We start from the raw sequence: 23,833 nt of genomic DNA, 5'->3' as shown, positions 1-23,833 counted from the left end.
CAATCCTTGCTGTCTTGCTGGTATCATTGGAGTATAAGAGAGGAGTAGGGAAATGTCTCAGTTCGTATAGGTCTGCTGGAGTGGGTTGAGAGATGGATTGGAAACCCATCCAGGCCCTCCTTTTATAGGCTATGGTGGCTGGGGGTTATGGTCCAGGGAAATAAATATCATGACCGTTTTTTAGCTGTTGGAGAAAACTAGCCATTTTATGGCCATTTTCTAACTGTTGTGCATGGGCCATTAAGCTGCTGTATGCTGACTGTTATGAGATAGCAGCTGACTGTTTTCTAGATGTTAAGCTATCCATGCAGCAGTTATAGCTGAACCCTGCACTAATGGCGCAGTTATTACAGTTTTTGCTGCAACGGCTCTTTTCAGCCTCTCTATATATACTGGAGGACTCTCACATACCCACGCCTCTACAGCCACACTGCCTCACATGCCCACACCCTCGCACCAAGCCCGTACCCGTACCCGAGCGCGCAGGTGTTCCAGTGCGTACGCAAGGTCCATAGTCCTTGGACTCGGGAAGCAAATATTATAATACTCCACTGTTTTCATTTAAACCACAAGATCGTCTCTTCCCTTTACCATGTGAGACTATTCTTAAAAACCAACTAAAAATTATTTTTCAAACCTTTTTTATATATTATATTATTTTTTTTTATTTTAATATATATTTATATAAAATCAATATTTTTGCAACATCCACCACGTCGGTCGGTGAAGAATAGCTAGCAGTAGAATGGATCATCTCAAGGAAATGGACGACAGAAACGTCCAAGGGCCACATCCCCAGGTGTACAAGTTACAAAACGAGTACCCGACGAATCGGCCGAAGATCTCGTAGCAACGATGGCCGAATGATCAGCGCCGCACTAGCGTACCTCTCGTTAGCAAAAACGAGGGTTACTTTCGCTAACTGAGAGCCATGTGGGTGAATATTTCATAAGATCTAACCCGTCCATCGATAATGTACTTCATTTTAACCGTTGAAATTTAAAATTTATGAAAATCGAAAACTCGGGTAAGTCGCAATGTGGGGATGAGTTGTGATGGAATGCTTACCATTTGTTTCGTGTAGAGTAGACTATGGTTTTTGTATTCCATCCAATCCATTCATCCAATGTTTCTCATCAGGATGAAAGAACTGCCCAAAAATAACATTATTTCTAGACTATGGTGGGCCATACCAAGTGAATTTAGAGGTTTTAACTATAAATTTATGGGTTGGCGCACCTGAGTGATGAATGAGCGCATTTTTGGGATCAAGGCCAATAATAGGATTTTGTATCTGATGGACGGTGTGGATTTCAGGGGGAGAAAGTAACATCCGTGGGTAACTAGCACCGAATTATAATGTGATTCTCTATCTTAAGAAAACCGGACATGACAGCTGTCAACATCTGATCCTGTCACTTGTCTCCCGCCTGTATTAGGTGTTATCCGAGCAACACCTTAGTAGATGTTACTCTTACAATGTGGGGCCCACCTTGATTAGTGTTTTGTATATCCATTCCTAACATCTTTTGTTCCATATTATTTTTGGACGAAATTCCAATGTTTAAGAAAATTAATATCTCATTTGGACCACACCACTGGAAAGAGTGGTAAGTTATGATTAGAAACTTTTTATGGGCAACAAAAGTTTTGGATCAAGCTGATATATGTATTTTCCCTTCATCAAGATCTATTTAACCTTATCAACATTTTTAATTGAAAATAAAAATTACAAAAACCTTATGATGGGCCCTATAATTTTTTTAATGGTGGATTGTTCAATTTCCACTGTTTCCTGTAGTGTGGTCCACCTGACATTTGGATCTTCCTAATATTTTGAATAAAAAACCAAAATAGGCTGGGAAAACTGATGGACGGCGTGGATATACAAAGCATCGTCAATATGAGCCCCCATAGTAAGGGTAACACCCACTAAGGTGTTTCCCATGTAACAACCAATCCGCTTCCGTTTGAACCAGCTCACGTGGGCCCGTTAGGCTTGGGTGGAAACTGACGTCAGCTGTCGGCATGCATTTCGCGGGAAACTAGCATACAAAAGTAGGAGATTCGCGCGAGCATAGATTGAAAAATCGACTCGCAGAAAAAGACTTAGTGCGTCATACGTGTGATAGATCCTATCCGTTATTTATTCACCTGATTTAGGAAAGTTACTTGATCCAATGATCTACTCATGAGAATAGTCACACATTTTTCTCGAGCATGGATGGATGGTCATTTCCGTTCTGAACTTTTGATTTTCTCATACTCTTGTACGCCGTATGATGATTTGACCTTTTTTTTCTAAAAAATTTCAAGTGGTCCACACAATATTGACGAACTCGATCTTATGAATTGTTCGACGCGCGCGTGCGTCTACTCTCTTTCAAGTTACCTATTGTTTTCAATCCGAGAAAGGGTAAAAATTTGATACTCTGGAAGAGTGGTGTATGATACGCAGGCGCTAAGAGATTACTTAGAAATTCATACATGGCATTCTAATTATTCAAGAGCATAAAAAATTTAGATTGTTTATCCGGCTGTCGGATTAGAGGGAACATAGTGGACGGTTAAAAATGAAATTATCCAATGGTCCTGTTTGGACAAACAAGTGTCCACTAATCAGAGGTTACGATTGTGCCTGCGTATCAAGCCTCATCGGCAGCAAGAGTATCAAGTAATTCTCCGGAGAGAATTGTGGACAACCAAGAGAGCCTTCGGGGGCACGGACGCGGATTTACTGCGAAAGCCTTTCTACGGAAGTTCATGCGCTGGAAACTTAGGTGGTGCCCACCGTGATGTTTGTAAGAAATCCACTCCGTCCATACGTCTTTTGAGATCATTTTACGACATGGGTCCAAAAATGAGCAGATCCATTATTCAAGTGGAGCCAAAACGTGAGGATTAAATGTTGACAGTTGAAATATACGTGGGCTCACAGAAGTTTTGAATCAGGATAAGAGGTATCAACGGTATGAATTTCCCAACCGACCTTTTCCTTTAGTGCGGCACATTTGAGTGTTGGATCTTATCATTTTTCCTTTCAAATCCTTAAACGATCTCACAAAATGGATAGACGGGGTAGATTTCTCACAAACATCACGGCGGGGCCGTCTAGGTTTACAGCGCAGGAACTTGCGAAAGGCTTTCCCGCAAAATCCGCGTCCTCGGGGCACGAGAGCTACTGAGGCATAAGTGGAATACCGGAATCTGTACAGGCATATCTTGATGGTACACGTGGCAGAGTAAATTATAATCGCCACCGTCTAGCAAAAAAGCCCCGTGGTGGGGGCTTTCGGTTTAAAATTGCGTCCGTGACAGGAATGTTCACCACTTTTCTTACCTTCAACAACCTAATCACGAGGGTGAATTTGTCCACCGTTAGCTTGTAGGCTACTAATTGATGGCTAGGTTTATACGTCGTAGGAGTGCGTACCATCTACCATCCAGAGTAGGCGCAACCAAACTATGCCACGTGGAATGCTGCCATATGGCTCTATCGAAGACCGCTTCTGGCATGGTTTAATTCTTCTTGCCCCTAAATAGGTTGAGAAAAGGACGCGGATTTCCTGTGCTGCGAACCCAGGTGGGATCCACAGTGATGTTTGTGCGAAATCCTCCAAGTCCATCCGTTTTGTAAGTTACTTTTAGGGTACGAGGTGTACGGTATCCAATGCTCAAGTGAGATAAAAAATGCGGTAATTAAACGTCTACAGTTGAAATATTCGTGCGGCTACAAGGTCTCTAGTCATGCTAATATTTGTGTTTTCATATCATCCCAATAGGAATGCTTTATTAATGGTATGGATTGAGCATCATTTTAGAACCCAGGGAGGTTTCAACGGTAGGAATTTTCCTAACCACCTTTTCCTTTAATACGGCCTGCTTTAGTCTTGGATCTGTCTTTATTTTTTTATACTCTCTAAAATGAAAAAAAAAAAACTGATGGACAGATTGGATTCATGAAAAATATTACAGTGGCACTACTTAAGTTTTCAGCGCAGGAACTCAGTAAGAAAAGGCTTTCGCAGGAAATCCGCATCACCGAGAAAACGCGTTCTACATGGGACGAGGATCAGCTATGACAAGTCAAGTAGCGAGACTCCTACTAAAGTTAGGTCACCAAGTTTTATGGGTCCCACCATGATATATGTATTTTTATTAACATTGTCCATCTATTTGGAGAGATCATTTTCGGACATGATCCAAAGAATGAGGCAAATCCAAAGCTTTAGTGGACCCCACCACATAAAACAATGGATCGAGATGGAGGCCCAGCATTGAAACCTTCCTAAGATTCACTATGACGTTTATTTGAGATCCAACATGTTCATAAGTTAACACATACGTTAAATAATTGAAAACACAAATACCAGCTTCATCGAAAACTTTTGTGGCCCTTATAAGCTTTCAACAGTGGGCGTTAGTCTCTCCACTGTTTTCTATGGTAGGGTCCACTAAAGCTTTGGATCTGCCTTATTCTTTGGATCATGCCCTAAAATGATCTCTCCAAATGGATGGATGGTATGGATACAACACATACATCATGGTGGGACCCATGGAACATGGTGATGTCACTTCAGTGGCAAGTTTGGCAACTCAAACTGTCGGTAGCTAACCCGCGTCCTTCTATAGAAATCAACCATTTATCTTGCCACCAATAAAGAGGGATCAAATGATTTGTGAAAGGATGAGTTTGTCTTTCATATGAATTTTTATTATCATTTAATTTAAAGAACTTTTAATTAAGCGCATGACAACAATTACCGTTCAACAATGAAATAGGCAAAAAATGCGGCCAAACAAAAGTTGAAGGTATTTTATCAAAATTTTTACAATAAATACAATTAAAATCAGCAAAAGATAGATATGATGCTTAACATAAGCTAAGCTTCGTATCAAGATGCTCACAAGAAGCAAGGAAGGTGATCATCTATTTTTTGAAAACTCAACGAGGGTTGAGCTGATCGCGAGATGGTCGGTGGTGGATGAATCTTCAACTATCTATTCGAAGATGTAGCGAGATGGTGAGAGTGATAGTTTATTTGGGGTCCTAATGAGAGTCAGACTCATAATGAGATAATCATGTAAGAACTCTGTTTAGTGGGCCTTACTGATCAACGGTCTGGATTGTCATTTAGTTGGACTGGATGATTGAGTAGAACAATGGGCCCCACTTCAGGTGATGCGCTGCGCAGTCTATCTGCGCAACTTTGCGTACTAGGGCTGGAATGCTATGACTGTCTTATGCAGACAACAATCTGAGTTGTATTAGGATGCTACAATGTGGAGCGTGGGAGAGAGAGTTGTGATGGGTTTCAAACTCTCTCTCTACAGATTCTATAAAAAAGAGCTGGGTCCCCAATCTTACACCATAGCAGAAATTCGAGTCCCATCTACTGATTTGCAGAAAGGGTGTGAAGGAGAGGAAGATCCTAAGCTCTAAAGGAATTCTGGTATTCTGGTGTTCTTATCCGGCTTCCATGGCGGCGTCTCAGCTAGGTAAGCTATCTGAACCCCTGATCACCATGTCTCATGCACAGACAAATCCGTGGACCTATTCCGCATATAGATCAAGTCCCACAGTTGGTATTAGAGCTATCTGTGCATAGGAATGGATGATCAAATTCATCTATTTCAAATACAGATTCATTCAGTTAATTAGGGATATCCGAATCCCATATCTCAATATTGGGGATTTCAGTTCCATTACCCTAAATCCAGTTTTAATTAGGAATTTTTGGATCCAAACCCCAAATCCAGACAAACCGTTTGGGATTTTGATTCCCGAACCAGCTGTTAGGGTTTTGTTTTTCAATATTTACCTATATCATCCATGATGCTAGCCATGCTTGACGGCAACGCCCAATGGATGCCGAAGATTCAGCCGCCCTTTTTGATCATGACCCTTTCATCCAAGGCTCTTGATGGTCTCGTCCTATCTCCGTCAGCCATCAACATCGTGTTTTGTGGCCGTCCGATCCTTTATTCAGCGGCTGGGTACTGCTGCCATTGATCACGGCCACCTTCCTGGATCTGATCTTCTCAGACAACGGCGATACTCCTGCGGCTTATGAATTTAGCCACCAGATTCTAGCCGCGATTGCAGTTCGTCTCTCAGATGGAGTAGCACAAAACTCGTTTTCGAAATATTACGGAATTAGGGCTTGCAGCGGCTGCCGGTTTTTTAGAACAAATATGAGGTTGGGATTATCCCTGCCTGCCTTTGTTAATGGTATCAGCACCCGATTGCTGGTCATTCGGATCTGCAATTCAGGACCCGAACCGGATATACTAGGATCCAGATTTCAATTAGTGGACCCTGATATCATTCAAGGCCCATTGATCCGATAATCTGGTCCACTTGATATCATTCTGTTATAAATTTTTTGGCCTGGCCATCTATGGGTTCAATCATGAGCGTATAGTCTAACTCATTCAGGAGGATATGGACCATCTATTATGATTTGACCGTTTATTAGTTTGGTCAGGAACTTTCATTAACTCATGTGTTCAAATTATGGATGGCCATACCTAGATCTACCCATCAAATTATTCAGTCCATGCTATCTGTCTATCATTAGAATGTCAGGAGTTTGATTTAATTATGTTCATTTAAACAAGTACAGAGATCAAATAAGAGTCCTGATCCGGCCCTATAGTTGGCCCATCACCCATCTTTAAGTATTGATATGGACCGTTGGAATATAAGGTATGAAACCTATTTATATGTTTCACTTTAAGGATTTTCAAAAGGTCAAAATCAACTAACTTATGGACCGCATCAGACTAATTAAGATATAATCCATATAGAGGCAGGATTATAATAGTAATCCTAAAGTCTATATTTGTAGTTTTGGATTCAGTTGCGTTAGCCACCATAGTGACCTCAATCGATGAAAACTTTACAAGTACCGACTTGTAACATTGGGATAAGGAGGATTGCATACAGTTGCGTTCACTTTTTCATGCATACGGTAACGAAAACATGGACGATTATCGTTTAGCAGTCAAGTGAACGGGTGAAGTAAATGGTTCTGGTAATGTAAAGTCGAAAGACTCATCTCACCCACAGGTGTTGAGTGTCTCAGATTTACATGACTTACATCACTTAGCTTCATATTCAGGAGGATCACTAATATATTGTTATTACCGCCCACAGGAGGAATGATAATGATGTAAACAGAACCTCACCAGGATGAGATGGTTGGGCCCATTGTCATCCTGGATGATTCAGTTGATGCCTCCCTTAGCAACTGAATCAGTTATCTTTGCCTGATATTTTTGTTTACTAAACTGTTTTGTGAAATAATGAACTAATGTGAGTATATGTGTATCTCTTATATTTCAGTCTCAATTCCAACTAATACGCATCAAGTCCCTGCCTTAAATGAGTCTAATTATACTCAATGGAAGAACGCCATTGAAGTTGTACTGGGCTGTCTTCAATTAGATCTTGCCCTGATAACACCAGAACCGCTAAAGCCATCTGATAATGCCACTGAAGCTGAATATAATAGATGGGTTGCATGGTTTAGATCAAATGATACATGCCTAAAAGTCATTAAGTATTCAATTTCTGAATCGATGAAGGGTGACATGCCTGAAACAGATAAGGTCAAAGTTTTCCTGACTGAAATGGGAAAACGATTTAAGAAATCTGATAAATCTGAAGTGGGCATTCTTCTGAATAAATTGACTCGCTCGTCCTACGATGGAAAAGGCAACATCCGTGAATACATTGTAGAGCAGATCGAAGTTGTTTCTAAGATCCGTGCTCTAGGGCTTGTACTCACTGATAATCAACTGGTTCATTTGATCATGAACAACCTACCTCCCCAATTCGACACGTTCCTGGTAAACTATAACACTCTGAAGGACATGTGGACATTGGATGAACTCATCACTCAGTGCGTCCAAGAAGAAGACAGGATCAGACAGATGATAAAAGTTCAAAATGTTAATATGGTGACTTCAGGACAAGGGCATGGGCAAGGAAATAAAGGTAGAAGGAAGAGGAAACAAGGTTCTAATAATGGATTCTCTGGTCCTTCATCTGGAAACCATGAGAATCAATCTGGAAATGGATCTAAACGCAAACGGGTTAAAGGCAAACCATGCTACTTTTGTAAAAAGACGGGTCATCTAAAGAAAGACTGCGAAGGTTTTAAGGATTGGCTCATAAAGAAAGGTAATCATTCTGTTCTTGTCTGTTTTGAATCTAATCTGACCGATGTGTCAGTGGATTCCTGGTGGATAGATTCAGGAACTACTATTCACATATGCACTTCTATGCAGGAATTACTACAAGTCAGGCCACCAACTGATGCAGAGCGCTCAGTATAAGTAGGCAATGGTGTCAAAGTTGACGTGAAGGCAATAGGAGTCTATAGGCTTAAGTTGAAGACTGGTCATTTTTTGAATTTAGTAAATACATTTTGTGTGCCGTCTATAAGGCGTAATTTAGTTTCAATTTCATGTTTGGATAAGTTGAGATATTCGTTCCACTTTGGAAATAAAAGTTTTAGTATTTACTTTAATTCGATTAAAGTTGGAACCGGCTCTTTAGTAAACAACTTATACCAGTTAGACTTGATTGCCTCTCACGTCTATAATATTAATACCTTGCATGGAAATGTAGTGGGATCCAAGCGAAGACTAGACTATAAGAATTCCTCCATGTTGTGGCACAGGCAGCTATGCCATATATCTCGTGAGAGATTAGACAGGCTTGTGCGAGAAGGAATTTTGCATTCTCTAGACTTCTCTGACTATAAAGTATGCATTGATTGCATAAAAGGGAAACTGACTATAACGAGAAAGAAATGTGTAACCAGGAGTGTAGATCTATTAGAGGTTATACATACAGATATCTGTGGATCATTCCCTACAGCCTCATGGAGTGGCCACAAATATTTCATTACCTTTATAGATGACTACTCTCGCTTTGGGTACCTATACCTTATCAATGAGAAATCAGATGCCTTGGATGCTTTTAAAATCTATAAGGCCGAGGTTGAAAATCAACTCGATAAGAGAATTAAAGTTGTCAGATCTGACCGTGGTGGTGAATATTATGGCAGATATGACGAATCAGGACGCAATCCAGGGCCATTCGCTAAATTCCTACAGGATTATGGCATTGTTGCTCAGTACACTATGCCTGGTATTCCAGAGCAGAATGGAGTTGCTGAGAGACGTAATCTCACCCTTATGGATATGGTGCGAAGTATGGTCAGCAATTCAACATTATCAGAATCTCTGTGGGGTAATGCGATCAAAACCTCAGCTCATATATTAAACAGGGTTCCCAGCAAAGCAGTAAGCAAAACTCCTTTTGAGTTGTGGAATGGGAGAAAACCAAGTCTCCGATATCTACATGTTTGGGGTTGTTCTGTTGAGGCCAAAATTTATAACCCGCATGAAAAGAAGCTTGATCCTATAACCATAAGTTGTTTCTTCATTTGATATGACAAATCAGGACGCAATCCAGGGCCATTCGCTAAATACCTGTAGGATTGTGGCATTATTGCTCAGTACACTATGCCTGGTACTCCAGAGCAGAATGGAGTTGCTGAGAGACATAATCGCACCCTTATGGATATGGTGCGAAGTATAGTCAGCAATTCAACATTATCAGAATCTCCGTGGGGTGATGCGATCAAAACCGCAGTTCATATATTAAACAGGGTTCCCAGCAAAGCAGTAAGCAAAACTCCTTTTGAGTTGTGGAATGGGAGAAAACCAAGTCTCCGATATCTACATGCCTGCAGGATTGTGGCATTATTGCTCAGTACACTATGCCTGGTACTCCAGAGCAGAATGGAGTTGCTGAGAGACGTAATCGCACCCTTATGGATATGGTGCGAAGTATAGTCAGCAATTCAACATTATCAGAATCTCTGTGGGGTGATGCGATCAAAATCGCAGTTCATAAATTAAACAGGATTCCCAGCAAAGCAGTAAGCAAAAATCCTTTTGAGTTGTGGAATGGGAGAAAACCAAGTCTCCGATATCTACATGTTTGGGGTTGTTCTGCTGAGGCCAAAATTTATAACCCGCATGAAAAGAAGCTTAATCCTATAACCATAAGTTGTTTCTTCATTGGATACCCAAAAAGATCAAAAGGCTATCGATTCTACTGTCATTCCCACTCCATCAGGATTGTTAAGAATGGGAATGCCAGATTCATTGAGGACACCGAAAACAGTGGGAGCACGAACATAAGAAATTTTGTATTTGAGGAACAAAGGACTGTGACTCCTGTCATAGTCAATCCAGATCACATGGACATTAATGATGCAGTCGATTCTGCAGTCACTGCAGAGCACCACGTAGAACCTCATATACAAACCACTGATAAGAAAAATCAAGATCAAACCCAACAAGCTGAACCATTAAGAAGATCTGAAAGAGTGAGAAGGCCTGTAAATCGAGACGATTACATCGTATACTTACAGGAACACGACTTTAACATAGGGGTGGAAAAGGATCCTGAATCCTTTACACAAGTCAAACAAAGTGTTGATCCATCTCGTTGGTTTAATATCATGAAAGATGATTTGAAATCCATGCAGGACAATAAAGTATGAGATCTTGTAGAGTTACCCACTGGAATAAGGTCGATTGGTTGTAAATGGATATTTAAAACCAAACGGGACTCCAAAGGTAATGTCAAACGATATAAAGCCAGACTTATTGCCAAGGATTTTAACCAACGTGAGGGCATTGACTTTAAGGAGACTTTCTCACCAGTATCCAAGAAAGACTCATTCAGGATCATAATGGCTCTTGTAGCTCATATGGATTTAGAGTTACATCAGATGGATGTAAAGACTGCATTTCTCAATGGAGATCTGAATGAGAATGTGTACATGTTGCAGCCCGAAGGTTTTGTAGCTACTGGCTCAGAACATTTGGTTTGTAAACTTAAGAAGTTCATCTATGGGTTGAAACAGGCATCGCGGCAGTGGTACCTTAAGTTTCATGAAGTAATTTCTTCATATGGCTTTGTAGAAAACACTGCAGATGAATGCATCTACATCAAAACCAGTGGGAGTAAGTTCGTTATGATGATTTTGTATGTTGATAACATTCTGTTAGTTAGCAGTGATACCAGGATGTTGAGCGACACCAAGAAATTTTTATCTCAAAGGTTTGAAATGAAAGACCTTGGTGAAGCTTCTTATGTCATCGACATTGAGATTCGCCGTGACAGAATACTTGGACTGCTCAGCTTATCACAGAGGGCCTATATTACTAGGGTACTCGAAAGGTATGACATGCAAAATGTGCTTCAGGAAAGTCGCCCATTGTGGAGGGCGACAAATTTGATTTATTTCAGTGTCCAAAGAATGATTTAGAAAAGAATCGAATGAAAGAATTTTCGTACGCATCAGTAGTAGGGAGCATCATGTATGCTCAAGTCTATACGCGACCGGACATTGTCTTTGTCACTGGAATGTTGGGAAGATATCTATCTAATCCAGGAATGCAACATTGGATAGCTGCAAAGAAAGTATTACGGTATCTTTAAAGAACGAAAGACTTCAGACTCACATATAGAAGGTCTAATCAGTTGGAGTTGATCGGATATTCAGATGCAGACTTCGCAGGCTACGTTGATACTAAGAAGTCTACTTCAGGATACATCTTCATGATGGTGGGAGGAGTTGTGTCGTGGAAAAGCGTGAAACAATCTACCACAGCCTCATCTACTATGGAAGCTGAATTTATTGCCTGCCATGAGGCATCTAATCAGGCACTATGGTTATAGAGTTTCTTCTCAGGTTTGCGGGTACTAGAGCATATCCCAAAACCATTGAGAATATTTTGCGATAATTCAGCTGTTATTTCCTTCTCTAGTAACAACAAGCAGTCGTCAAGGTCGAGGCATATCGACATCAAGTATCTTGTTATAAAGGAAATGGTTCAGAATAATCAAGTGTCCGTAGAATTCATCGGCACTAAGCAGATGATTGCAGATCCGCTCACTAAAGGGCTCCCTATCACGCCATTTCAGGAGCATGTAACATTCATGGGAGTCATTGATCCCACAGATGTTTTCAGTTAGTGGGAGCTGAGCGTACTTTGATTTTCACAGACACTTAGAGATCTCGTTTTATACAGTTTGTTTGGATGATTTTGATATAAAGATTTATTTCTGCTTATTTATATATATGCGCAAATTTTGAATAAGTGGAACTACAGTTGCGTCTTGTTGGAGACATGAAAAAGCTTCAGGACCTCTTAAGGATAGGCACATATTATTACACTAAAGTGTGTAATCCTTATACCACATTTCCTAGTTCGTGATCTATGTCGTTAAGATTGAAAGTATTTGTGATCGCGCTTAGACTCACTTCGCCTAAATTAAATGTTGTGATGACTACCGCGTTTCGATACTGACTGTCTTAATGGACCAGATTGAATAGCATTACTCATACTGTCCAACTGTTTCATTGGTTAACCATTTAGATATTTTCTTAAAGGATCAAAATTATTCTATATGACCATCATTGACGTTACTCAATGAGACCCAAGTGGGAGAATATAAGAACTCTGTTTAGTGGGCCTTACTGATCAACGGTCTGGATTGTCATTTAGTTGGACTGGATGATTGAGTAGAACAATGGGCCCCACTTCAGGTGATGCGCTGCGCAGTCTATCTGTGTAGCTTTGCGAACTAGGGCTGGAATACTATGACTGTCTTATGCAGATAGCAATTTGAGTTGTACTAGGATGCTACAATGTGGAGCGTGGGAGAGAGAATTGTGATGGGTTTCAAACTCTCTCTCTACAGATTCTATAAAAGAGAGCTGGGTCCCTAATCCTATACCATAGCAGAAATTCGAGTCTCATCTACTGATTTGCAGAAAGGGTGTGAAGGAGAGGAAGATCCTAAGCTCTAAAGGAATTCTGGTATTCTGGTGTTCTTATTCGGCTTCCATGGTGACGTCTCAGCTAGGTAAGCTATCTGAACCCCTGATCACCATGTCTCATGCACAGACAGATCCATGGACCTATTCCGCATATAGATCAAGTCCCACAAGTCAATGATTCAATTGCATATTTGAATACTCTGAATTTTCTAAGCACATGGTGAGACAGTCAACGACATATAGCAAGAAGCACTACGGCCTTTTATTTGAAGGTGAGCAATCTTCCTAGCAATCTAGCAAGATGCCGTGGATATAAGTTGGAGAGATTAAAAACTGTGATCCATGCTATGATGCAGCGTGGTGCATGAAAGTGATGGGAAATTACATTAAACTAAAATGATACATGTCCATAAAGGATGGAAGATAAGCAGCATTGTGCAGGTCTGGTTACGTTGGTAAGGGCCTTAAACTTTAGAACTTATTTATAAATATTTAGAAGGGTTGTTGAAGAGTTATCTCCATGATCGCTCTCCCATGTTCCTTGATCGACAATGACAAATTACATTCTCCAAGGTGTAATGAATGGTAAATGTCAACTAGTCACTCGATCGTGCATACTTCCTTTGGCCATTCTTTAGTTGTAACCTTTTGTATCTCGCCATGTTTATATATGGTGATGGTTCTCTGTTATCGTCTCGATCATATGACATGCGTCCATGACAACAGTCAGCCTAACTTTGTTTTTACCTAACTTCTCATCATCTCCTTTGCCAATTGTATTAGTTGTAAGAATTTTGTCCTTATTTCTTGATAAGACAGTACTGTCACTTATCAACTTTCTAGCTGTTTAATTTGAGGACGCCAGTTCAGGTGTAAATAAATATATCCTCTCTTGCCCCTGATCTCTCAAGGGTTGTGGCTAATGAGTGACTTATGTTGATTTTGGAAATAAAGGATCTAAGAAGGGACAATCCATGCACAATCTACAAGGTCTACTGCGTTGTCCATCAGTTTTGCAAATTCAAATCCTTTAGTTGACACAAACAGGAAATTACATATTTGTTGTTATTTGATTAGGCCACATCATCACACATAACATTTAGTGCAGCAGTAACAACAATGCCAATGGTGACATGGACCAATCATGATATAAGAAAATAGAAAATTTTTATTTATGACAAGCAAAGGATCTGGATTTCAGTTTGGCAAAGTCATGTTAGATAGATGCCAGACCTATAGTGAGGTCGATGACTGATCCTTATATCTGATTGATGAAAATTTGTTAATTGAATCTACACCGTTGATATTCTCCTTAATAGTCCCTTAAATGTTAAACAAGCCGACAGTTTGATGTAGCTATTTAGTGTAAATTTTGGTTTACTTGTCCAATATGCAACTTACATGGTTCAATTTGAGTCATATGTGCAAATTCGTCGTTCTTGCAAATCTACCATCACACCATACAGCAGTATTCAAGTTGCATACAGTTTTCCATTTTGCAAACAGCCCATAAAAGAAAGAGAACTGATCACCTACACCCGCCTGCAGAGCCTTTGGAATGTGAGATGATTTGAAACGGATGGACGGCTGGATATAGCACAAACAATATGGTGGGTCCCATAGAGCTTACTGTTACTGGCAAGTGGCGTCCGCAACAACAAATGTACGGTCCACATGATAAGAGCGATAACGACTTCACGGACCCTTTTCGGTGCAACGTGGAGTGCACGAGGCGAACCGTGTCACCGAAAAGGTGACATCAGCCACGCAACCAAGCTGCATACAAGAAAATCGTGCAATTAGCTACTTGTGGGGACCACCATGGTGTATTTAGGGCATCGAACCCGTCCATTAGAATTTTCCCACGATAATAATGGGACTACCTAAAAATCAGACTGATTTAATAATCAGGTGATCCACTAAATGAATCTGTAGGTTTTTGAGCGGTTATCATTTTAAAAAAAAAAAATATTAGACTCAGCTGATGGTTGGATCAGCTTAATTTTTATAAGGTTCGGTTTTGATTATTTGATGAACCTTTTGGACGATTTAGATTCTATACATACACCATGTTGGGCCCCACAAGCAACTGGTTCAACGGATTTCTCACCTGCAACTACTTGCCGAGTGAGACGTGGCCCCAGTCGAAACGAATTTAAAGAACGGGAGTTATTTGATACTCCGGCTGCTGTGACGCTTGATACGCAGGCACTATACATACCCAGGTTAAAACACGATTAAATTGTAGTACCAACTGTCATTAAGTTAATGTAAAAAAAAAAAAAAAAGGTCTCTTTGAACGATCCTAACCTCTGATTTGCATACACTCGTTTTCTAAAATACGACCGTTGGATTTTTTCATTTCTAACCGTCCACTGGGTATCTAATTTTTCATTGTCCAAATAAGAGTAAACTTTAGTTAATGATATATCTAAACTAGTCCCCATAAGTTAGGCGGTTTATTTTAAAATATTTTTCTTCCAATTAAGAAACTTCTGACTAATTTCTAACTGCGTGTGTATCGTACATCACACTCAACCAGAGTATCAAAGTACTTCTCATAAATAAAAAAATCTCTCACGTGCGCCAAAAGTCGGTGCGTACAAAAGTGCCATGCTCCCTTCCCTGCAGTTAAAAAAACGCAGCAGCAGCCACAGCTGATCCACCACAACGCCCGCTCGTGCCTAAAATCCCGGCGATTTTCTCTCCATTCCTGGCCGCCGACGCGTACAAATACGCGGGAATGTCAGATTCCGGTCTGGAATCGCCCACCGTCAATGACAGTAGTTCGAGAACGGAAAAAATACTCCACTTTCATTCATTTCGCCCTTTTGCGTGTGTCAGATTCCAATCCCCGGCGATTACTTTCTAAGTACCTTTCTTTCTACAGCTTTCTGTCTCCAGATCTTTCTTTTTTCTTTAGAAATTGCATCTTTTTGGTGATTTCAAACTCAAAAAGTTCTTCTTTTTCCCCTGCTTGAATCGATTTTTTGACGCCTTTTTACCAGATTTTTCATCTGCATTTTACGGAAATCCGTTTTTTCTAGTTTTTTTTTCGATTTTCTGTGGTGAAATGGCAGCTCTTTTGGGAATTCTCTTACCTACATTCCGTTTTATTGCCTGGAAATTAGGGTTTTCATGCTGATTGATTGATTCTGCATTTTTATCAGATATCATCTGCATTTTAAAAAAAAAAAAAAAAAAAAAACCTTCTTTTTTCTGTTTTTTTTTTCTTTTCCTTCGCATTGTTATGGTGAAATTGCATTTTCCGATTTTTCTGCGGTAGGTTCTGTTTTCGCTTGAATCTCTCTCTCTCTCTCTCTCTCTCTCTCTCTCTCTCTCTCTAGAGGATTTGACGATCGATCGCGTTATTTGCTTTAGTCCATTGCTTTCGAATCTAGTTTATTCATGTTGATTGACTGATTCCTTTTAGGGGGGCGTTTGGATGCCTGTAAGTTCTCTAAAATGTAAGTGACTTATAGGGTGTTTTGATGGAATTAGATCTTTTTTGATGAGGTTGATCTTTTCCATTCCTGGGATTTTCCGGTTTTGAATGTTGATCTTGACTGAATTGATTTATGATTTTGGTGGAGACTCGAATTTTCATTGTATCAGATCTTGTTCTTTTCATGGCCTTTCATGGGAAATTTCAGTTCTTTGCAAGTAAAACTTCGATGTAGACTTCCTTTTCTGCTTGAATCCAGGGCATGACTAGGTAGCTTCCTTTTTTTTCTCTTTATAGACTGGTTTCTTTAAGTTCCTATTAGTAAAAAAAAAAAAAAATCCTTATTGTTCTCTAATACATTATTTCTATTAACTAAAATGAAATGAAATTATTTATAAGTGACACCCAAACAGGCCAAGTGTTTTATAATGGAGTTTTACTTAGGTAGATTCTGGTTGATTTTTTTAGTATTATTGTTATTTGGTTAAGCTGAAATTAGGTTTTTAATAATTTTATTTTGTAAATGTGCAGGTGTTTTTGCCTTCCTTGCATTTAGATTTAACAAGTTTATCATGTGAAGTCTAGTCTGTTTTACAATTTGTTGTATCTGTTTTCAGGAACTTTAATCTGGCTAAGTCATCTCGTTTCTTAGTTACTTTCTATTTTTCTTTTGTTTTGTAGATTTATGAGTTGATGACAGTGCCACAGATGAAGATTTTTCCTTGGTTGGGTGATTTTTGTGACTTGGATGGTTTTTTGTGATGACTTGTTTCCTAATTCCGAAGAGGAAATCCGAAGGAAAAAAGAGGATTCTGTGACAGGTTTTCAGGTGAGATGAACGATTTTCAGAACAAAACAGTCTGCGGTTTTGAGAAGCGAATCCCAGGATGTATGGGAAGAATGGTTAACCTTTTCGACATGAGCCCAAACATAGCTGGTAACAGGCTGCTTATGGAGAAAGCACATGGAGATGGTGATTTTCTTTGCCTTTCTTTTCTCAAATTTTTCTCTTCTTCTTCTGTTTCTTCTTTTTGTTGGATTCTATTGCCATGGCTTATGGAGAGGCTGCGGGGAATATGATAAACGTAATCATGTTTATAATCTAGTGGAGGTCTTCCATCTGAGGGTAAATTACCTGGTTCATGAAGGTTTTCCCTCTCTGGAACCCCCCAAGGATTGATGATTTTCCTTTTGTTTTAATCGTTTCAGCTATTTAGACTTTTGTTTAACTGTTTTGTAAATATGTACAAATTAATTCAAAATTTTGTTTAACTGTTTTGTAAATATGTACAAATTAATTCAAAATTTTGTTTAACTGTTTTGTGAATATGTACAGAGTAATTCACTTCCTGCAGTTTTCCTGGGTTAATTCACTTTTTCTTTAGGGATGGTTTTGGTTGCCCATCTCTCTGTGTGTTGGATTTGTAGATTGGAACTACTGATCTTGGGAGACAACATGTATGGCCCACAAAATTAAGGTGATTGTAGAATACTAGCTGTTTCAATCACAAATATTTTTGGGGAATGGCTGTGAATCTGGTACTGGTGGCCCACCGGATCAAAATTCCAATCACCCTTTTGCAATTGGTACTACCAGGGAGATGCCAGAGATATGCGAGCAACCATGTCTAGCATTTCCGTCAAGCAATGAGTAAACTTCTTGTTTCTTGCATGACATAAATTGTTTTCATCTCCCAATGTCCTACATGCTCCTCAAATTGATAGTCACGTTATTGTGAACTCAAGTTGTGCATCGTTCAATAATTTGATGCCATTCATTGTAGACATATACACGGATCTGCATAGTATGACGTTAGCTAGCTCCCTGCCATGAGGACACAAATACGAACCCGTACTGGCAGTGGCTGTTATGGCTCCCATTACCATTATGGAATACCTTGCACCATTTATATCATTTAGCCGAGAACTGTCTGGTAAACTATCAGGTAGCCAGCACAAGTACAGAAACAAAGGGCAATCTAAAGAAACTAGATAACTACTTTCCACTGTTTGTGTTTGTATGTGGCCTATATGAAAGTTGAATGCCCTGAGGTTTGTCTAGATCATCTACATTGTCCCACCTGATACACAGCAGGGATTTCCTACACACATGACAGTTTGTCATGTGTGTCTGCATTTAGGACGCTTGTGGGGCATAATATTGCAGGCGATATAGATTCTTGTTGATCAATTGCATGCCTTAGGCCTTTCTGTTTCTGATGGATGAAACATTCAAGGTTTTTTTTTTTACAAAAATATATATTGCATTTTTCTCCTTCTAATTGAATGAGTGGAGATACAAATCTGATATCCTCCGAGAATTCCAATCTATAGCATTACATATATTAAGCTGCATTATAAAGCTGAGAACGCTACGGGGTTACTTAGTTCGGCTTTTGCGTGGAATTGGAATCCATTATGCAAAACCCTCATTGGCTGGAGAACACAATTGGGGTTTTTTTTAGTTTTTATCTTAATCCTCTTTTTCTGCTACACGGGCATCTATTAATTTGAGAATAATTGTGAAACCATCAATTGATCAGAACCAGAGTCTGATAAGTTAAAATAATGCACATCAAAAGGGATGGAGTAGCGGCATTATAGTTTCCTTGTTTACATTTTATGTTACTCGACATCCATGTGCTTTCGAATTCAATCCAACTCTGCAGATTCTGTTCTCTACTGACATCAGTCTTCCGGTTGTGTTTTAGTTCTTCTTAATGTTCAACAATCATTAATGTGAAATGGGTTGAGTAGCAGGTGGTTCTCTCTGTGGAGGTCAGCCAGATGTGACAAAGAAAGTGCGGGATCCCTTCGGAGATCAGATAGAAGACAAACTAGTTAGTTCCTTAAACTGATAATCTTGGATTGCACTATTGTCAAAATCATACCAAGTGTTCATTGGCAAAAAAACTGGTTCTACCGAGAATACGTCAGGTTCTCTGTATCATTAATTAGTTTTAGGCTTGGATTTTGAACTGGTCGGGCCTGTTCAAAAATTTGATTTTGCTAGGCCCAGGCCCAGCCCGTTGTGAGCCTTAGTTTGTTTGTATCGTAGTAGTGTATCACTCTACTGATGTGGCGTGGTCTGGGATTGAGTCTTATCACAGGCGTTCGGTGAACACCATACCAAGAAAAAGTTATTTATATTCCTGATTAGGCTGCATCTTGTGTGACAAGCAGGTAGCATATGAGTTGAAGAGTTCTTCAAACAAGAAACCGGATGAAACACCAACGAAGTTGCTTATAGCTAAAGAAATGTCGAAGGAAACAGAGTCAAGACGGAAACAGCCCAATATTGTTGCTAAACTGATGGGACTTGATGACTTGCCAACTCAACAACCCGTTTCAGCAGCTCAAAGAAGCTCCCCCGAAGGTTATTTACAAAATTCTTCTGCTAGATTGGGGCCAATGCCCAAGCATTATCGGCAAGAAAATGGCTTCATGGACAAGCAAATCCTCGGAGACGTGCATCCTTCCAAGGCCTATGCCCAGGAACAGCCAGAATGCGAAGATGTGCATGAAGGTTGGCAACAATCACTGAAAATTAACAATGTCAAAGATCGATTGCAACAGAAGGGAAGATATAAAGAGAGTTCAGATGAGAAGATGACCCTTGTTCGGCGGAAGTTCATTGAAGCAAAACGCCTAGCCACTGATGATAAGCTTCACCAGTCCAGGGAGTTCCAAGATGCTCTGGAGATTCTTAGTTCTAACAGGGATTTATTCCTCCAGTTTCTTCAAGAACCGAATTCATTGTTCACAAAACATCTCTCTGACCTTCAGTCTATTCCTCCGCCTCCTCAGACTAAGCGCATCACAGTACTGAAGCCATCGATGACAGTGGAAGCAAGCAGATGTGCTAGACAAGAGACGAAAAGGGAGAAACGAGTCAAACAGGTGCTTGAAGCAACTAAACGGGACAAAAAGAAGCCCGACTGGTGCTCTGCTTTTGCTCATGACAATGCTGACAACTCCCCTCAGCCAACTAGGATAGTGGTTTTAAAGCCTAGCCCTGGGAAGACCCATGAAGTCAAGGCTGTGGTTCCTTCCCCAGCCGCACCACTGAGATCGCTACAAAGTAGAGATTTTTATGGAGAATCAAGGACTGATGCAGCGAGATATTCTAGGGAAACAGCTAAGGATATTACACGGCAGATACGGGAAAGTTTGAGCAGTAACAAGAGGGGTGAAGCTTTGCTATCTTCTGCATTATCAAATAGATGCATTGGGGAGGAAAGGTCATTAAATGTGTCAGAAAATGAGTATATAGAAGAGGGAAATTTCAGTGATTCAGAAATTATGACACCAACTTCAGGGCATTCTTGGGACTATATAAACAGATACGGCAGTCCCTGCTCATCCTCTTCTCTCAGCCGAGCATCCTATTCACCAGAGTCGGCAGTTACTAGAGAAGCTAAGAAGCGGCTTTCCGAAAGATTGGCAATGATAATGTCAGCTGGAAGTGGTCAAGAGCAAAGACAGCTCCGGAGAAGCTCGAGCACATTGCGTGAAATGCTTGCTCTTCCTCAAATGAAGAAGACCATAGGATCCATTGAAGCAGATTCTAATGGAGAGCCCAGCATCTCCAGTAGCAGGTCATGTGGTGGAGAACAAGAACCGAGGGAACCAATTGCCTGCTTGTTGACTAGTCAGAATGAGGATGAAGATGGGAAGAGTTCTCCTAGGAATCTGTTAAGGTCGAAATCGGTCCCGGTATCTTCAACAGTCTATGAGAAGGTCGGATTGAGTGTTGAAGCTCCTGATCCCACAGAATGCAAACCCATTGTTCCGAAGGAGGCGGCAAAGCTGAAGAGTGGGAAGTTCTTCAAGGGGAAAGTCTCAAGCTTATTCTTCTCTAGGAATAAGAAACCCAGTAAAGAAAAATCCAGTCTGCATCCCCCCATTGGCTACAATGGTGGACCTCAGTCTGTCATTGCTAAAATGCCAGAGGTTCTTCCCGAAATAAAGCAGCTATCTGCTGAGAATAGAAGTGATGATATTTCTCAATGTGTTACAAACCATGGCCTTGAAGAAAAGCTTCCACTCGATCAAGGTGGATCCTTGCACGAGACTTCCACATGCATACAAGCTGAACAGGGCACTCTCTCTTCTGAGGTATGCTGGTCTTCTTTTTCTTTGTTTTTCTATGTAGGCTGTAAGCTATGTAAATGGTGGCTATTTATTGAATTTCATCCTCCTTTTTTATATCTGGTTTGCCGTATCTTCATATTAGAAATCCCTTGTCTTTCTTTTGGTGGGCAAGCATACAACAGAATTTTTCCACTCATAACACAAATATCTCTCTCATGCAAATTTTGCAGCGATTAAGATTGTCATGAACTATATATGTATTTAGTTTTCTGTGGCCAGAGGTTCATGTCTACAGAACCACAAGGCAGTGCTTTGATTCATACTACATCTCATATGAGTTATAGCAGTGATTGATTTTATGCTACTTCTCATGTTGAGTTATGGTGATGTTTTGAGAATTTGCTTATTGGAGGGATTTTTACATCTGTAGGAAGTTTTGACTTGGGAAAAAACTGGGACACTTGACAACTCGAGCGAGAAACAGGACCGTCCCAGTCCAGTTTCAATCTTTGAAGCCCCATTTGAAGATGATGTTAATACCCCACAGTTGGAAAATGTGAGCACAGATGATCAGGGTAAGTCTACTGGCATTCACACCGAGAAATTCTACTTGTCCATGTCATAGCTCAGGTTTCTAATCCTACTTCGTTTTTATAACAGAATCACATGTGCACATACACTTCAAATGCGAGTCAGCTGCTAATTCTTCTATAGAATCAGTCACCCATTCGTTGCCATGGGATGATGATTGCTCAGAATCCCCCACACCAAATGCACTAGAACCCTCAACAGTTTCCTGCAAAGCAGGTGAAGAAGAACAAGAACGGTTTTGGTTTGTCCAGACATTACTAGCGTCTGCCGGATTGGATCGTGAGAAATCCAGTGCAGTCTTTGCCAGATGGCATTCACCAGAGAGCCTATTGGACCCAACACTGCTAGACAAGTTCATGGGTCGGAAAGAAGACGAGCAGCAGAAGAATGAGGCGAAACGCAGGCAACAGAGATCAGAGTGGAGGCTTATATTCGATTCTGTCAATGCAACCCTTGCTGACATGGCAGGGTACAGGTTGAACGGGAACCCCTGGGCCATGTCATGCTCTGGAAGGGTCCCAAAAGGAACTCCACTGAGGGAGGGAGTGTGGAGCCAGGTGAGGAAGTGGTTTTCTGGAGAGGTGGGGTGGTTTTCTGGCGAAAGCGATTCGGGTATGATGGTGGAGAGGGTGGTGAGGAAGGAGGTGGGAGGGAGGGGTTGGGAAGAGCTGATGGGGTTGGAGGTAGATAGGATAGGGGAGGAGATTGAGGGAAAGATGCTGAAGGAGTTGGTGGATGAAGCTTTGGCTGAGCTAACTTGTAAGTTGTAATGAGGCATTTTCTCTTTTTTTCTTTTTAATCTTTTATTTACTATTATTATATTATTATATGATGATGGTTGGTTTCAGCAGTAGTTCTAACTGTATCGTTTGACATTTGAATTTTTGCCAATTATTGTCATAGATGCTGTCTGCTGTTGTTTAAGATCTCTCCCGCCTTATGTACAGTCTTTTATTTTTTCAAATAGAAACTCAATCCTTTTTTTTTCTCCTGGGAATTCATGTAAGTCTTCTTCCGTGATGATTGTTCTACTTTTGAGGAAGTTAGGTTATTGGAAGTGATTATTGTAGCTTTTGATGGAGATGTGCCTAAAGATTTCAAAAAGAAGGTTGTGCTTTTGTGATATGCCTTATCATACAAATCTTCTTTTGCCGGGGAAGTTGTCATTGTAGCTTTTGTCATGTATACCAACTCCTTTTGTTTGTTCTTGTTTCCGTCTTTCCTACCTACTGTTTGTTGGAGTTAAAAGTGTAAAGAAATTGAACTTTTGCTTTAACTAATACGAAATTTCCGCCGCAGTTTTGGGTAGACTAGAATCTTGCAACATATGAGAGAGAGAGAGAGAGAGCAGAATCCTTGGTAGCCATTGGATCTGGTTTTGCCCATATGTGAAATTAGCAACCTTCAGCAATTGATGGTTATTGAACATTGGTGCAATGGTTGCTGATTGCTGACACCGATACAAGCAAAACCAGATCCAATGGTTGGGAAGGGTAGGACCTTAGTGATTTCATTCTAACCACTCGTTTTCCACATGAGTGTTGCCGCCTGACAAGCGAATCGGCTCGATTTATGGCCCGGACATGTTCGGGATCAGCTCCACATAATGATTGGCCAGGATCTCACCCCTACGACACATCACAAAATGAATGCTTGTCTAGACAGCTGAACATCTGAGTACATTGCCCTTTCTCTACGTAGCGGAGTCAAGAGTGGATGTCATGCGCGCCAGTCTGTGGGGTCTAGAACTGGGCACGGGACGACTCTGACTTGGCAAATTCGACTCGTCCTACTTGTTCAGACCTGACTTGATCCGAGCTGAGTG

At 40.5% G+C, this 23,833-nt stretch overlaps 1 protein-coding gene across 3 annotated transcripts; it reads left to right on the top strand.

Moving 5' to 3' along the window:
• The first annotated feature begins 15,486 nt into the window (after window positions 1–15,486).
• Window positions 15,487–23,165, top strand: LOC131245724 (uncharacterized). 3 transcript variants are annotated; one of them, XM_058245374.1, is made up of 7 exons: window positions 15,487–15,750; window positions 17,005–17,296; window positions 19,084–19,163; window positions 19,507–21,441; window positions 21,848–21,992; window positions 22,078–22,767; window positions 22,912–23,165. In XM_058245374.1, the coding sequence occupies exons 2-7, from the start codon at window positions 17,158–17,160 to the stop codon at window positions 23,067–23,069; spliced, it is 3,147 nt and encodes a 1,048-aa protein (XP_058101357.1). In that variant the 5' UTR covers window positions 15,487–15,750; window positions 17,005–17,157; the 3' UTR covers window positions 23,070–23,165. The 3 variants fall into 3 exon arrangements, with proteins under 3 accessions (XP_058101357.1, XP_058101355.1, XP_058101356.1); XM_058245372.1 differs by having other exon boundaries at window positions 19,081–19,163; XM_058245373.1 differs by lacking the exon at window positions 15,487–15,750 and adding an exon at window positions 16,243–16,345 and having other exon boundaries at window positions 19,081–19,163.
• Window positions 23,166–23,833: the final 668 nt, after the last annotated feature.

Source organism: Magnolia sinica, chromosome 5 (assembly GCF_029962835.1).
Source record: "Magnolia sinica isolate HGM2019 chromosome 5, MsV1, whole genome shotgun sequence".
Lineage (NCBI taxonomy): Eukaryota > Viridiplantae > Streptophyta > Magnoliopsida > Magnoliales > Magnoliaceae > Magnolia > Magnolia sinica.
This window is presented reverse-complemented; position numbering and strand designations above follow the sequence as displayed.